The sequence below is a fragment of the Typopeltis vanoorti genome, chromosome 3 (assembly GCF_054136105.1).
Source record: "Typopeltis vanoorti isolate ZY-2024b chromosome 3, IOZ_Tvanoo_1.0, whole genome shotgun sequence".
Lineage (NCBI taxonomy): Eukaryota > Metazoa > Arthropoda > Arachnida > Uropygi > Thelyphonidae > Typopeltis > Typopeltis vanoorti.
The window spans coordinates 15,264,292-15,282,332 of NC_143551.1; the positions used below are offsets into that span (position 1 = coordinate 15,264,292).

The window sequence follows — 18,041 nt, forward strand, 5'->3', positions numbered from 1 at the left end:
GACCTCTAATCAGGGACTCTACCCGTCCTACGGGATGGAAGAGTGAAGGGGGACTTATTATGAGAGGCAACGTTTTTTTTTTTTTTTTTGTAGAGTAAACTAATTGTTGTTTAGGGTGTAGTCCTCTGGCCAGTTTGTCTTCTCTTCCGTGTTTTCGGAGAGAGGAAAACTTCCAATAAAACCGGCTAAACGCTCTTATGTTTCCCACAGCAAAGTTGAACCCGTGGCTTCACAGCAAACTGGCGTACTTCTTTCGATTACGCAAAAGCTAAAATTTCGACCGATCCTGTTTGCCTTTATTCAACATAACACTGAGAATGTCCGCATAAATAAAAAAATGACAGCTAATCATTTTTAACGTACTAAAAATGGATTGAAATGGATTGAAATTCTGATCTTAACATTCCCAGTGGGGGATGTTAAGATCAGAAAACGCCGTTAAAGCGGCAGTTTCTTAACTTAACTTCATAATTCATTTTCTGATCTTAACACCATAATTCATTTATGAGAAGATTCAGAAGTAACTAGTTTAAACCAACTTCCCTCAATCAAACAACGCATATGCACACCCAGGTTCGTGAAGTGTGTCGCTGAATGCACCGTTTCGTAGACACCACTGCTTCCTAAAAAATACATTAAAAAATAATGTTCAGAAGACTTTCCGATGTATGCCACGAGAGAGCGACTCTTCCGAATATGACGTCATTTCAGCATCTTTTTTTTTCTCCCCCCCCGTTTAGTGCTAAGATCGAAGCAATTTTTCTTCCTAAAGTTCAGAAGAATTTGTCTGTAATGCAATAGTGTCGAAAAGTTGAACAAATTTATCTTGTGGAATGAGGCAATGATTACCCTACACTCGCATAACCCAGTGAATAAAACTGGCGTCGGGTTCACCCGAACGAACACGCGTTCGCCGAAATTACTTTACTTAATTGCAGCTAATTAATAGCGTCCTACGTTGAGGTCATTAATTCGATCGCATCGCCCTCTGCCGTGTTGTGTTACGGTGTATCATAATTTATTTAAAAAATGTGTTGCTTGGGGGGGGGGGGAAGGGAAATCACAGTACTCGAACAGTAAACAATCGATTATGGGGGGTGGGGGTGGAGAAGAGATTCTTGAGAATAATAGCTGTGTTGACTGCGATACTCTATTTTAAGTTGTAACAGTAGCTTGCAATGGACACAGCTGTTTCATGCGTCGTCTATTCTAGAAGCTATATTAACAGCGTAACCAGTAATTATTATTATTACGTGACACCTCCAAGGAGTCCAAAGACTCATCGAGGGAGGGCACCTACTCTACAACTCTCCGTCTCCACCACTCAATCCACCAACTATAACGAACCACAACTACCATCACCATCATCATCATCTACATCAACGCCATCTACCGCCCACCACCACCACTAGTGTTTTCACAGACAATCACAAACATCAAGGCCTACGGCGGGATTTGAATCCGTAGCCTTTTGGCTGGAGAGCGGATACGCTGACCACTCGGCCAATCAGGCCGGCAATACAGAATATTCTTTGGAATAAATAAATTTTACAAACTATCAGAATATATAAATAAACCGTATATATATATATATATATATATATATATATATATATATATAATGTATATAATGTATATATAATATATATATATATATATATATATATATATATATATATATATATATATATATATATATATATATATATATATATATGTGTGTGTGTGTGTGTGTGTATGTGTGTGTGTGTGAAAAAGACTTTAGGGATTTTGTTTGATGGGTGAGACGTAAGCGAAGTCATGAGTACCAGTTTTGCATAGTTTACATGGTATACCCATACCCCAATGCCATTCATATTATTCTCAGAATTAACGATTACCATTCTTATAATTTATAAATCAACCACAGCGAAGAACAAGGCTGATTACAAAGTGACTGCCGGAACGCTACAGTTTCAATTTAAAAGTACAGCATACGAAGAGTCTTCCTTTGGTTCCCATCAACCAGGATAACTTTGGTTGATATGATATATCCAATGGGGGTATGGATATGGCAGGATTACGTTAGAAGAAAGTGACCAGATTAGGGATCTTGGAATTTTAGTAGATGGGAAGTTTATGTTAATGGGCCATATAGCAAAGACTGCGAATACAACTCAGATAATTGCAATGCTGAAATGAACACTAACATGTGAAGATAAGGAACCCATTTTGCCTCTTTACAATGCTCTGATACGACCTCATCAAGACTATTGTGCGCAAGAATGGGGTCCTGGTTTTCGAGGTGATGGAGATACAGTGGAGAGGATGCAAAGGAGAGTGTTAAAGATGATATCAGGACTATGGAATGTAAGTTATGTGGAGAGAATGAGAATTTGTGGACTGCACACGCTAGCACACAAGAGAAAGAGAGGAGGGGTAATATGACAGACCTACAAACTTTTGAAAGGGTCATACAGGATACCAGCAGATGGAATTTTTTATTTTATGGAGGATGAGGAGAGGACGACAGGACTTTAATGAATGCAGTCAAGAAAGGGGTGAGGGCAAGATAGGTTGTGAATGTAGGCGGTTTGAATGAATTCAGGAGAAAGTATGACGTGGCGTGAATGATAAGTGGCCTCCTTCGATAAGTCCTTGAATCTTTGGAGGTTTCTTATAATAAATAATAATAATAATATTTTTTACAATGACAAGGTATTTACGTATATATGCATGAGACATATTTTCTGTACAGTACAAGGATTGAGTACAAAATGCAGAGTACTTACTTAATATAATTATCAACTTTTAAACTAACTAAATATTAATCCATCGTATTAACATATGGACTGGAATGAATGTGAATATAATTCACCATACAATGCAATAATACAACACACAGTTCAATAGTAATAATAATAGTGGAATGCTTTTATATTCTCATCTCATCTTCCTTTTACCCTCTTTTATTTGTCGAGAGTTTATTAATCATCGGACCTCGAACCGTTCACAGGGATAGGTGGTCAGCCCTACGCCTCGGTGATCCTATGTCCGTAGTGCTGAGTTCTCAAGGACGGTTTGCCTTTGCGATCCTGCTTTGCGGGATGAAAAACCCCAGGATAAACTGGGGAAAAAACCCTACTGTCCACGCCCAAGACCGGCTAACTTGGCTATGGCTAAGGAAGATCCTTAAGCTCCTCACGTCACTGACGGGACTTTTTCTACATTTTGCCTTTTGTATTTTTCTTTCAACATTTTTTATTGATTCTGTATTTAATACAGATAATTTACTTCTCTACAAAAATCCAGTATACAAGTTATTATTATTATTATTATTATTACGTGACACCTCCACGGAGTCCAAAGATTCATCAAGGGAGGGCACTTACTCTTCAACTCTGTGTCTCCACCACTCACAATCCACCAACTACAACGAACTACAATTACTGAGTGGATTCTTTTTGATATATCTGTTTGTTTGTTTGGGTGGCATTTCTGCTTTCTTCCACGAAGCTTGTGTAGAGCTAATAATAATAATAAATCTTTCGTTTTGTAAATTGAAGCTATAGTATTGCATTACGACATTGTGATTAGCAACTTAGAGTTATTACTTTTATCATTGTCAATACCTCGCTCAGAGCATATCGACCTTTATTTTTTATCATAATATTAGAATGATATTATGATAAAGTGCGTCAAGAAAACCCACAACTATCAGAATGGTATGTGTACCGAAGCAGTTTACGGTAGTAGTGGTAATACCGAGTTTCTCTAGTAAAGCTGTGTTCGTGAAGCCAGAAATGTTTTCTACTCAAAAATCTCACAGCTGATTAAATACTTTTTGAACATCGTATTCATTTTAGGTGCGTTTTGAAAAATGCATAAACGCACGTAGATCGCTGTGTCCATCGTACGTATCAGGATACTGCTCTGGATATCCATTTTATTAAAATTTGGTGTTAAGAAGTTTATGTAACTATCAAAATTTCGATTTCGTTACGACCATTTTACTCGTAAAACGATTTTAAACTATACAAAGTTGGTATGTCTTGTTTTTCCTTTAGAAAAAACAAACAAACATGTTTTTAAAACACAAATTCTACGCTGATACCAATACGACTGCAATAAACTGCCTTATCACGAATTATAATATGGGAGCTAAGATATAGTAAAAATAAATATACTTGTAAATTCAATATACTTCTATCAATATCCGGTCTTAAAATCTCAATAAAATAGGAGAACAGAAATACAGATATCAAGTTATTAAAATTGTCTGGAATATCTTAGGTTTCTTCGCGAAACTATAATTCCTTTATACTATTTACGACATAAAATTGTACATGTGTGTGTGTGTGTTGCTATAGTAACAAAGCCAGTCTGTCTGTTTAAAAGATTGCCTTTTATTTATTTTGTTTGGATTCTACCGTTCAAACTGCAGAAGTGGAAACTCTTAAAATAGTCTGAGAATGTCGTAAATAACTACCTGGAAGAAATATAAAGTCATAAAGATGAACAATATTAAAACTGAAGCTCTGTCGTTAAACTAAACTGCTGCAAAATACACTTGAAGTTTATTTTAAATCGCGTAAAATGTTTTAATACAAACTCAGCCGATCTTACAATGTTGCTACAGAGTGGTATTTACCATTTTGAGAATATATCAACAGCAATTGGAAACATACATTATGACAGTTTAACCGCGTTTACATATCTTAAATTACAAGTATTTCTATAGTGGTTTGATTTTATGCATGCTGAAGAGTGTTATAAGACACACGAAACGTCGTTTCGTGTGTCTTATAACACACACGAAAAAATGAAAGTAAAAATGAAATACTTTTCTGCGTGACATAAAGATGTACCAATGGATACTTTTTTTTATATTTTTTACAGACTCGGTGTTTTATTAATCTATTGGGGATCGTAAACGAGGCTTCAATTATGCTTCGTCTTGGAATGCTGAGGAGCTAAAACTTTTAATGCCAAGTAGAAGCCTCAATTTCATCAAAGTCCTAATTATACGGCTGTAGAGCTGTTGTGTGCACCTCTCTCTCTAGCAGACAGCAAATCTGTCGCTAATTCCCACATGGCGTCATATACGGCGAGAGGTCAGCGGTGCTCAAAAGACGAATGCAAGTCCCCAATAGACACCGAAATGACAGCAACATTTGTGTAGTGCTCGACCTTATTATCCCGTGATGTGCGATTACGCACAGCACTTAGTCCGGCGTCAATTAAGGCAGAAAACTGTCATTCATGATAATGTGCAAATGCGCTCCATCCGTCCACCCACACCACTTGTCGGAAGTGTGGCTTATAGATCGCCGTTAACCTCTCTCAATAGTGCAGTAAGACAAATATCACACACTTCCCCATCTGACAAGCTGATGCGCACGATCACGTCAACTTCGCTACTATTCTGTGTGTGTATCTGACTTTCTCTGTTTGTATATCTTCCTATCAACACGTGCCATTGTGTTAGTGCTACGTTCTTTCTACTTATCCAAATGGAGTATCTGATTTTACTACTGTGAATGCGCAAGCATCAATACACACACACACCAGAGAATACTGCGCATCCACAGTATTCTGCATTCAACAGTGAAAATGTCCGCTAAGTTCAAGAGAAGATCTCCAATGCTGGTTTGCTCCCCATTTTGGTTGTTTTCCAGCCACTCTTCTTTGCATCCAGTATTTTTCAATCTTTTTTAATCCATTATACATCATCGTTCGATCATAAAATCTCAATAAAACGGCATCCACGTATTCTCCAAAGTCCACTAAAACCTTCCTCCCCCCTTATCCTCAAGGCATGCGAACTTTGTCTGGAAAATTTACTTCTAAACGGAAAAGGATGAGAAAACATATCGTCAAACACGAATCAAAGTTAACTTGATTATTAGACATTGTCATTCCTTCCTGCTATTCATTACTTGTTTATCTTCTTTCACTATTTATTTTTCTTTTCTGTCTCCTATTTCTTGTTCTGTTCCACTTGTGTATGTGTGTTCCACACACACACACACAGCCTTTTGTGGTGGTCTCATAAGGAAGTAGAGTACATTTTGTTTTCACTCTATGAAACTTGGATATTTCCCTCCTCCTCGCAAGCAAACAAGTCTGAAAACACATGCAATGACAGACACGCTAATATACCAGCCTTTTAGTTGATTCGACATTATCTTTAGAAAAGGGGAAGAAAGATTTTCATGTGCTGATCTTTTTGACAATCAAGATACGCAACCTCTTCGGAAAGAGAATGTACCCCACATACCGTTACGCCCACTCGTATATCTGCTACAAGTACCTTTTTTTTTTCTACAACACATTTCTTGCTCGCAGATGCTTGTTGACTGCGGCAAACATTCATCCGCCGTCGATTTATGTGTGCGTTGTCTTTTATTGCTAACGCAGGGCAATGCATAACAAATAACAGACTGCGCGCTGCTGAAGAGAAAGATCTGTTCTCTGACCTTATTAAAAGTGAAGTAATGAGGGTATTCCAGTGGAATGGTTGGAGACGGGAGGGGTGGGCAGGGGATGAGGGCGCGGCGGTTAACGAGGACTGCTCGTCAGTCCGCTAAGAATATTCATCGGCGGGAAGGTGATGCTTGGTGAACTGCAGCGAACGGGAAAAACGGTGCATGCAGAACTTCGAATGGAAATTATCGTTTTTAATGATCTCTTCAGCGACGACTGCACGGAGTCAACCTTTCAAGAGCACGCGCCGCCAGCGTCTGTTTCAGAGGAGAAAGCTCCGACGAACCTCTCTAAGTGATATCACGAAACATTAACGCGAATGAAAAGCTCGCGCAAAAGAACTATCTCGCTGCAGTCGCCGAAGTTTTCGACAGATTTCACAACCCCCCCCTGTTTCGCGTGTATTGTCCCCTCCCCCATCGCGTTGTGTACGCTTCGTTTGTTCTCGGGCCTCTGGTTACCGTGGCAACTGACCTCAGACACTAAGAAGTTCGACATTACCTCCGATTTGCTTGCAGCTAGTTAGAAGGCTGTAATTGATCAGGAGGAAGCTTTCTTTGTCATCCGCTCACAGTTGGAGCAGCTAAGACAGAATGAAGGAACCTGACGGTGTGCACGGATTCGCCTAATGGCCGCGAGCGAAAAAGCCGTAATGACAGGGCAGAGGCTTACGCCTACCCTCTTGATCTTGCTCGACCATGAATATGTGGATTGAAACGCACGCACACAAGCATCCTTTTCTAAAGGAACATTAATATGGGCTCGTTCGCCATTCCTTTCCCCTCCCACCAGCCAACCCCAGTTGCCCCGAGCTGTGCAGATAAAACCCGCGTGTCAGCTAAAGAAAAAAGTATTTGCAGCTCTCCGTGCACAAAACCGTGAAACAAATGACTGCGTGTGTACTTTTTCAGACTCCTTCGCAAGGGAAGCTAATCCGGCATTCGCCAAGATTGGAATTTATATTCAAGCGATATTTTGGATGCCAGATTATGATCAGCATTTTAAATTCATGCTGCAAGTACTCATAAAAAAATCCATGAATTGCATAAGGTGGGTTGTTCATATTTATCTGAATACGATTCCGATCTGCTTCGTGCTATCTTGGCGAAATTTTAAGAATTTGCAAACAGTACAAAAACCCACTGAAAATTGATATTTAGGGATCCCAAATGGCACCCTCAGAATGAAATTGTATTAGTGCAATTAATTCTTATAAAACGCCAGAGTAAATTCCTATAAATTTATTCCGCCATTTTATCTCTTGGTCTGCGACGCTGACGTCAATATTGATAATTGACAACGCACTCCACTAACACGCCCATAGTTGAACGCCCCCGTCATTAAGTATGCTTATAACGCCGTCTAGATACACTACCTATCAATAATTGTCCAGACACTTTAGCAATTTACAACTGAAACCATCAGGCCAACCCTAACATTGGGTACGTCCAGCTTTGGCTTTGATCACCTCCTGCACCCTTTGAGGGAGACTTTCCACCAACGTGCAGTAGACATCAGGTGGAATTTGTCACTATTCCTACATCAAAGAAGCACTGACTTCAGCGACAGATCGAGGAAGTGCTGCGTTGGAAGTCAATCGTAGCTCCAATTCGTCCCACAGGTGTTCGATGGGGTTGAGGTCAGGACTCTGCGCAGGCCAGAGCAGTCGTTTAACACTCATCTCTTCATACCATTCCATAACAGCTGCAGTTTTATGCTATGGGGTATTGTTATCGTCTCGATAGTAACACGGGCCCGTTCCATAAAACCTCCACAGTGTAGGCGGTACCTAATTATCCAGAATATTAAGGTACTGTGCTGTCTTCATGGAACCAGGGACAACGACCAGTGGTCCCACTACAAACCAGCTGAATGCACCCCCACACCATTACTACTCCACCACCAAACTTTACTGCAGGTAAAACACACTGTGGTAACACGTGTTCACCGGGCTGCCTCCACACCCACACCCTGCCATCAGACTGGAAACAGGTGAACCTTGATTCATCGCTCCAGAGTACCATTTTCTATTGGTCAATTGTCCAGTTCACACGCTCTTTGTACCACACCAGACGAACCGCCTTGTTCGTTGTCGTGATGTTATTAACAAACATGGAATGTTCCATAACTTCAAATAACAGGGTGTGTGCGGACAATTTTTGATAAATAGTGTATATTCTAACAGTATCCCTCCCCCTACATATGTCAGCTAATCAGGAAAGTGGGAAGGAAAGATATGTTAATACAGAACGAGACATTTACCAAAACGTGAATTTCTGCCCGCTGATTTAGAAAGCGCTGTTTCTCTATATTATATCCATCATCTCAGAATAAAAATTTTTAAAAAATTTAAATTTTCCTTAAAAACAGAGCGAGTGAGACAGAGATAGAAGAAAGCCGACGATTGATTTATTGTACAAACACAAAGCGAATTAGCAAACCCAAGCAGAAACGACCTTGCAAAGTTCGCTTCCTTAGAAAGTCGAGGATACGTGAAAATCTTTGAAAGTAAAAAATAAAATAAAATAAAAAGTCGAATTGGAAAGTAGAAAAATAGTAGAAAGGCTGAGAATTTTTCATTTCTCTCGTCGCAAGAATAGAAAGAAGCTGTGGCGCCAGAGATCTCTCAACAAGCAAACTCCAAGGCGGCACACTCGGAAACATTAAATCCCAAGCGACAACTGGGAACCCCATTTAGTCACCTACAAGGGGAGAGCAAACACCGTTCACGTGCCATTTGATAAAGGGCAACAAAATGAAACAGGGACCAACAGAGGCGTGAAAAGCTGTCCTCTCCACAGGACAATGTACATCTCGACACCGAACTACACTCGCGCCAGCACCGTCTTTTTTTCCCGGGAGATTTTTATCAGCCGACGTTCGTACAGATGCTATTGAATCAGATCTCTGGAAGCGGCGAGTATAGAAAAGAGCAACCTTATTGCCAAGGGTTTTCTACCTTAGAAAGTAAACAGTAATCATCACCAAAGCCAGTACGGTACCCTCGATCCGAAAACCGAAACAAACAATGAACGCTGCAAAATCAGTTTCTAATGAAAATAAATGAACTGCTATATTATCCTCGAACCCAAATTCTTTTTATTTAGAAAAAAGAAAAACTGGTGCAACTAGTTAGTAAGTGGCATGTTCAGTAGTCGCTGCAATTCAAATCAGGCATTATATTCCAAAGCGAAGAATATTAAGATAAAGAAATATCGATCCTGGTTTTATGTTTTGGATGTATTGCCTGTGGTTCTGGTTCGCACATGAATAAAATGTTCATATCACTTAACAAGGTTTCAAATTGAGTAAAATATTTAAATACTTAACACCAAAGAACTTAAGCGATATGAGACTAGATTTTTTTTTTTTTTTTTTTTTGTTTCTCGCTAACAATTTCTACATGCTCAAATATCAACAAAACCAAATTAAAAATTATGAAATCCATGTACAGGGTGTCCCAAAATTCACGCAAGATTTAAATTTAGCGCCATTTGTGCGGTAAAGTGTTGCCAACGAGAAAAAAAGACAGCGTGACAGCTGACAGTTCAGGGTTATTAAAATTGACCACACACAGCGAAGAGAGTTCGTTGAATGGATTATGGAACAACAACAAGTGGATGCTTATTTTTCGAACAAAATCATCTTCAGCGATGAGGCTCATTTTCATCGTGATGGCTTCGTTAATCGACAAAATTGTCGCATTTGGGGTCCAGAAAATCCACGAGTGATTGTTGAGAAACAAATGCATCTACAATATGTCACTGTTTGGTGCGGATTTCGGGCTGGAGGCATCATCGGTCCATTCTTCTTCTTCGAAAATGCGGCTGGTAAGGCAATAACAGTTAATGGTGCTCGCTATCGCGACATGATAATCCAGTTTTTTGTGCCTAAATTGCAAGATATGGATGTGGACGACATGTGGTTTCAACAAGACGGTGCCACATGCCATACAGCCCGAGAAACAATTCGGTTACTGCATGAGTCATTTCCTGGTCGTGTAATTTCCCGTTTTGGTGATCAGAATTGGCCGCCCAGATCATGTGACTTAACGCCGTTGGACTTTTTTCTTTGGGGTTTTTTGAAGTCTAAGGTTTATGCCAACAAGCCCACGACCACCCACGCCTTGAAGGAGGAAATTGAGCGCTATATCAACGAAATTGAGCCACATTTATGCAAACCGGTCATGGAAAATTTCGACAAAAGAGTGCGTACGTGCCAGCAAAGCCGTGGAGGCCATTTACCCGATATGCTATTCCACGCATAACCCTATATTGTATACTTTATGAATCAATAAGAAATTACAATTTTTAATTAAAAACCTGTGTTTTCTATTAAAATTACTTCTTGCGTGCGTGAATTTTGGGACACCCCGTACATAACAGATTACAGAAAAGGAAAGCAGCAAAATACAGTTATCCAAATCCCATCCACATCTCCCGAATGAAAAATAGAGTTTGCTACTGCAACTGGTTTTGTAATCTCTGGTTTTATGACGGGTTCTTTTCATCGGCATAATTTCGTTCTACAATAATTTGTTCAAACTCTATTTTCAATCTTAGAATATCTGTAATTTATGAATATATTAAGAATATTATTAATTTATTATTTATATTTATTTATGATAATTTATTAATATATTTTAATATATTAATAATATTAATATTAGTATTAACATTAATAATTTTTAATTAATTTAAATTAATATATTAATAATGCTTTTATTAATCTAATATTTAATCTAATTAATCTAAGTTACAAATATGAACGAGGACCCGCGATCTGGCGAAAAGACCTACATTTTTCGAAATGTAAACAAGTTTAAGTGCAAATGAGAAATTAACTGAAAGCATTTGATTACTGAGAGAGTAATCAAATCCTTTCATTTTTTTTTTTTAATTTGTGCCTTAACTCTCTCATTTAGTTACTGTTTTTCAACGAATAAGTTCTCGCACTTGAAGATAAATAAGCTTAAGGCAGAAATCAAATATCATTAAAGCATATACAATTATTACACAATCAAGATTCACGGTGCTTCCTGTGGAAATCGTGTTGGGTGCCCATAGAAAGACGAGATCCGCTAGAGAAGTCGTTTTCTCAAACTACTATCCTCGTCCCACCGATAGCATATAATCATAACAAAAACTAAATTATGTTTAAGTGAAACAAAGCTTAAAGTAAATTCACACACCATACGAATATTATGTAGTAAACACAACGTGAAAAATTTAAATATATGGTTTTTGAAAAAATTTTAAATCTTCTTCAAATTCCAAGTTATCTATAACTTCTTTTCGGAATATAACTTCAGTTTACTTAACGATATTTACTTACAGTTAAAAAGATATTGTATTATGTTAATATTCGCGGGCACCCATTTGAAATTTTCCTCTGGTTAAAAACCTCTGGTCTAGAATAACTTCAGCCTTTTTTCACCACTTACCAAGTTAGTCGATCCTTGGCATCAGTAGAGTTTCTCTCCAGTAAACGTTTTAATTCCACATCTCAATAATAAAAAATAAAAAAACAACAACTTCAGAACTCACACACTAACACGCATGCTAGAGATCAGACCAACAAGATGGCGCCAGTTTTTTTCCGTACATTATCTCTCTCTTGAAAAGCCTCGATTCGTTGATATCGTGAGCTCATTATCAGTGAAGGCCGATGGATGGAAATTGTGGCTCCACCTGTTTTCAGAAAGTTAGTTAGGACTAAAACTCTGCCTACTGCCTTTAGGGAATAAAAGGCGTTAGAAGATTGTTTATATATATATATAAGGATACACAAAAGAAATAGAATAATATTTTAAAGATAGTAACGTTCACCAAGGGATTTCCCAGCCAACCCTCGACTACTTTGCTGTTGCCTATTCCCTCTCGTATTTTCTTTAGTTAAAAAAAAAAAAAAAAACTAAACGGCACTGACCTCCTAAACCTCACTATGAGCACCAAATTTTGGATGAATCCAAAACTTTCTGCTACAAATATTAAAAAAAAAAACAACTATAAAATATAATATCTTACTGTAAACAAGTAAACTGCAAAATCCACCAACTTGTTATCGCGTTCTCATGGGCGAAGGGGACGGATGGCATTTAATGGTGGATTTCATTGAAGCATTACGTCATCCATTCAAATATAACATTTCAAACTCAAACTTTAATTTTATGCAGATGCAATACGAACCCACTGGGCAATAATACGACCTGCAGGTAGACTGTGTGTTTGACAGGTCTACTCGACGTGTTCAAACCACTGCGCGCAGATTACTGAAGACGTGATGATCAGTGATAATGATGTTGAGCGAGCGATGATCGTGCTCTACATATTCGAGTTAATACTCTGGATGTCTGAGTGGATTAAATGTTTCTATGCTAACGAGCACTAAAATTCATTGCGTTAATTAGCTATTAACGGAGACCGTGTGCGATACTTTCGCTTCTAATCGGAGATATTCGAGGAGATGCAAAGTTAATATCTTGGAAATATCGTTAACGCGTCGATTAAATATTTTATTCTTAGCAGTTGCTATGACAACGAATGTTGATCGTTGTCATGGCAACCGCTCTTCGTTTCGATCTAAGATATAATTTTGATGCTCGATATCGTTCCGTTTTGTTGATATTCGCGATCGATTAAACCGATAGTGATTGCGGTTGCCATAGCAACTGACCTTTTATCCATGGCAACTGCAAAGGAACACCGTTGCCATAGCAATAGATAATGAAAGGTCCCGGCGTAGAAAGGTGCCGAGATTAACGACGCCTTTCTTCTTTACGTGACTTGCTTTCACCAATCTGACTTTTTTTTTTTCTTTCTTTCTTCTTTAGCGACCTCCAGTTCCATTTGTCTCGACGATGTCCCGAGCCAGCTGACATGTCTACGTAGTGCCCGCGATGGAGCCTAACCCCTCCCCGGGGTTCTACCCCCTCATGCTAGTACTCATCATGGCCATCGTTCCAAGACGACCGCTACTCTCTGCCTGCCGCTTGTCCGAGTTCTTCTGCGAGAACGAACGCTGTGTCAGCTCGAGCAAGTTCTGCGACGGCACGGACGACTGCGGAGACGGGAGCGACGAGCCCCTGGCATGCACCAGTGAGTACCTCCTTGTTCACCAGTTAAAACACGGCACGACAGATCGAGTGTGAAGTTCCATTAATGACCCTTAAACTGGCATCGCATTTAATTGTTGGCAGCATTCGATGGTTGTCATGGTAACGTCAAAAAGTTCCAATGGGTATACCGTCCAAGTGTAAGGTCATCAAAAAAAGTGTCACAAAAATCCTTCAGAAGAAAATTTCCTCCTTACACGTAAAAAAAAAAAATAATAAAAGGAACAAAGAAAGTTTGTTATGAGAATGAAATGACAATTTTATTTTGTTTTTGCTGCATTTCTGTGACCACATCTGTTATTACTTGTTACGTGATGGGGAAAAATGTTCTACACTTTACATACGCAATAGACGTGAACCTTATTTCAAAATGATGGCTCATGTATATTTCATGAACGGATAAAATATAAATGAAATAACATATCCGGACATATTTTATTTCATTTATAAGTTACCGTTTCGTGTATTTTAACATTTTATACAAGAAATATATTGGAGTACAATTTATTCCAAAGAAAAACACGAAACCAGTTACCATCCATTTATTTGTTCCTTAGAATAATCTAATTTGGTTGAAGTAAGTAAATACACAATTTTGGGTTGGGGGAGGAGATGTTATTTCTGCTGTGATAAATATAATAGCATTTCGTTGCATCGTTTAAATATATGAACCCTCCATCCGATCAGATATAACTCTGGTTCATTGCTATCTCTGAAAAATAAAGCATCCTTTATTCAAAATCTTTTTATTTAAATAATCTTGTTTGAAAAATAAACAGCGCAACAAATGTCTGATAACTCCACAATATTCAGTGCTAAGTAAGTTTGGATAATTTCCATTTGTTCATCTCGTGTGACCTCTTCTTGATAAACTCGAGTTTTGTGTTATCAGCGACAGATGCGTGATCAAGAGAGAATTGCCGGGATTTGTACGTGCTCATTAATTTAAGCTTCTCCATCCGAAGCGTCCGATATCCTGTTGTCCACTAACAATGTCACCTAATCTTGTCCGGCCTTCGGTTTCCACATGACACCAAACTCTCACAGGAAAATGCCGTCGCCCGAGGTCGATGCCCATCTGCTATAACATCGCATAATATTGTGATACTGATTGACGCTCGGCATGCGGTGATGACAAAGAGAAGGAACTGATTTCGGTGATTTGGATTTATCCCAAGGCAGTTAAGGTTGCCGCCTTATAAATCATCTCTTGAACTGAATCCTGAATGTGCGTTAAAGTTCAGTTGTGTCACGAACATTAAATAACTTTTTTTATTTATCCATTATGTTTACTTTTCTTAAAATGAAATACAGAGTCTGGAGAATTTTTTATTGGTTATGACTAATCCATTAAATGCCTTCCATTTTCGGCTTCAAAAAGATGAATTCTTTCTAGCGGCATGTTCCGTGACAGCTGTTAATGCTTCTGGCTGCGAGGGCCCTAATTTTTGTGCGAATGTTCTCCTTCAGCTGTTGAATTGTTTAGGACTTGTCCACATACATCTTTTCTTTCAGGTAACCTATACGAAGAAGTCGGAAGCCTGGAGAACGTGATGGCCACTTCATTGCAGATCATCGCGAAAATTATTCATTGGCAAAATCGAATAATCGAACCCTGATTTTCAAAATAACATTGCAGGGTTGTGAAAATCTGTTGCACTGGGTGTCCGTAATTATTCTATAATTGTCGTGATGTAATTATCGCAGGAGAAGCTTAGATGGCTGCAGCACTCTAGAACAACCCACCCCCTCCTAATACATATAATGCACCGTCCTTCAAATATAATACAAACATGTTTCTCCTTTATGGAAAAGATTGACATCAACTGGTATATATTGGTCGAAGTAATTTATTTGATACTAAGTAAAAAATACGGACAAGTTTCGCCAACTTAGCTGTTTGGCTTCTTCAGGGTGAATTAAATAGATACAAAACAACTTAAACACTAAAACTGTTCATGAAGGAATGAACCGAGTGCAATTGTATTTTTCACAAATACAGAAGAACGCGTACATCACACGCATGGAGCGTGTATGAAATCAACTGTTGTTATGTAGGAAAGTTCTGTAATTAGCATTGAGATTTAACTCTGGCGTGCTTAAAGATCTTATGAGTGTTCAAAAATAATTATTTTAAGAAACGCGATAAATTATTTTAATCTTCGACCAATATATACCCAGTTGGTGTCAATGTTTTCCATAGTTCATATGGTCGAAAATAACATAAAATCATTATGTTTCTCCTTTCTCATCCACAGTATTAATGTATTATAGGTTGACTAACCTACAATGCCAGCAACAGATTAACGTTATCCAAAGCACTCCCTCGAGCGGTGGAACTTTTACAATAAACCGAGTTCTGAGTCAGAAATTCACTCGTTTTCACCTTCTGCACGGACTTACACACGTGTTTTGGCTAACCTAAACCTAACCATAGCTAAGTTCTTGCAATATATAATTTTGATACGCTTTGCGTTTTTTTGCCCCATCCCTCTCCCTGTAAATGAACTAATGAAAACAAAAAATAATCTTCCTCAAAAACAATTTTCAACAAAAAGTTTAAATCTGATATTTTGAAATCTATGTTTTGCGAAACTCACTGCCAATTGCACTTGATAAATTCCCCTATTCCAATAAAAATAAGCCTTCGCTACACAGTAGTACTTAACATTAGCAGAAGAAACAGTGGAGAAGCATTATGATATCATATAAATAATATTGATTTCAAGGATGAACGCTGGCTGGTCAATCAGAAGAGGGAATACCCAAAACAATCGCCTACGGTATTTCAAATAAGAATTTTGTGTATCAAGAATAATCTTTGGTGCTTAAAGTTCTTATTCGCAGTTTGCAAATGATGTTTTACACTGTATTTAACACCTCTTCTTATATGCATCATAAAAAGCACTACTTACTTCTGAAGTACATTTAGGAGCCAAAACCTCATACATTCCAGTCTATTTCCAGCCTAACAAACTGGGCCGGAAACACACCAGTATTGACGATATCCTGATATGAGGATTTTTCTCATGGAGATTAACGGAGATTTTTTTTGTATCATATCCCCAGTAAACACATATTAACCCCTAATTCTTACCTGAGGATTATTTCGGACCAGGTATTGCCCTAAGTGATGACAATATAGCCCGATGGATCTGGAATCATCCAACAAGATAACACCCACTCTCACAAGGCTCACATTGAGCAAACAGTTTGAAGAAGATATCCAACCATCCTGTGTGCTTCCCGGGCAGCCTAAGTCTTCTAATTTGAATCCCACCGAAATTTTGTGGGCTCGTATGGAATGATCCGCCGGTCAACGCCAGTGCCAGTCCACTGAACTCTGAACTCCCTTCAGGACATTATTCAGCCTGTTTGGTCCAGAATACCTCTGGACACCTTCTTTGGTCTGGTGAAGTCAATGTCAAGAAAGATGCAAGCGGTTATCTCTGCGAAAGGAGGCCCAACAATTTACTAGGTAGGTGGTCATAATGTTTTGGTTCATCAGTGTATGTTGTACCTGCCATCTTGACAATGGTTACTAAGGCTAGTTGGTTCGAACCAATAGGCTATTGTTCCGAATTCAAATGTTTAGACTGCAGATGACTTTTCATCGTCCAGTGTGACACAGACCATTACCGTGCTTACTTAAAGCCTGGAATGGCTTTAAAAAGTTCCATGTAGAGCAAAGTTTCTGGATTATGGACTCGACACAGCTTGAACCCACACTATAAGTCTGAAACATCTCTTGAGATATATGCGCATAAAACTCGGAGATACGGCATGAAAGCATTAAACTTTTAGTAACGATTTTTATATTCCTCTCTCTGTCTCTCTCTCTCTCTGTTAAATAAAAAAAAAAGAAAAAGAAAACTCCGATGTGTTGCTGTACTTCGCTTATCAACCAGCAAAATATTATAAGTGCCACTCTTCAAGATATTCCCATCTACACATGTTTGTATATTTTTGTTGTTTTGTATGAGAGTCAAAAATTTATTCAATCGTGCACTCACAAATAAATTAACATTTCGTTTTGCTCAAAAGTAAACATTAAAAAGCTTTTTGTAATTAATAATGTTTATTAAGGAACTTTTCTCCTCGTTCCGAGAAATTGCGCATAAAGCTGAGTAGCGAGTAATTATTCTATGTAAAAGCTTTTGCTAATGACGAAAGTGACTGCACTTTACTTACGGAGAGAATTATGATAAGTACTTTCTTACAATTATTTTCTTATGAAAGAATATGTTTTTTTATGAGATGCAGATATCTAAGGATTATTAACATTTCATACAAAGGCATATTTAAGTGCATGCCATGAATATCGTTATTTCTTGGAAAAAACTTAGCAATAAAAATAAAATATAAACGAACTGAAACACGAAAAATGAAGCTGAATTATTTAAAGAAAACGAAACAGCAATAATTATTTTAAGAAATGCGATAAATTATTTTAATCTGTTTT

At 38.2% G+C, this 18,041-nt stretch overlaps 1 protein-coding gene across 1 annotated transcript in view; it reads left to right on the forward strand.

Moving 5' to 3' along the window:
* LOC150107940 (uncharacterized) overlaps window positions 1-18,041 on the forward strand; it is an 89,046-nt gene that overhangs the window by 60,139 nt on the left and 10,866 nt on the right. The window contains exon 2 of the mRNA XM_090415469.1: window positions 13,298-13,562. Coding sequence (XP_090271595.1) covers window positions 13,364-13,562 — 199 coding nt within the window. The 5' untranslated portion in view covers window positions 13,298-13,363. The remainder of the gene's footprint in view (window positions 1-13,297; window positions 13,563-18,041) is intronic.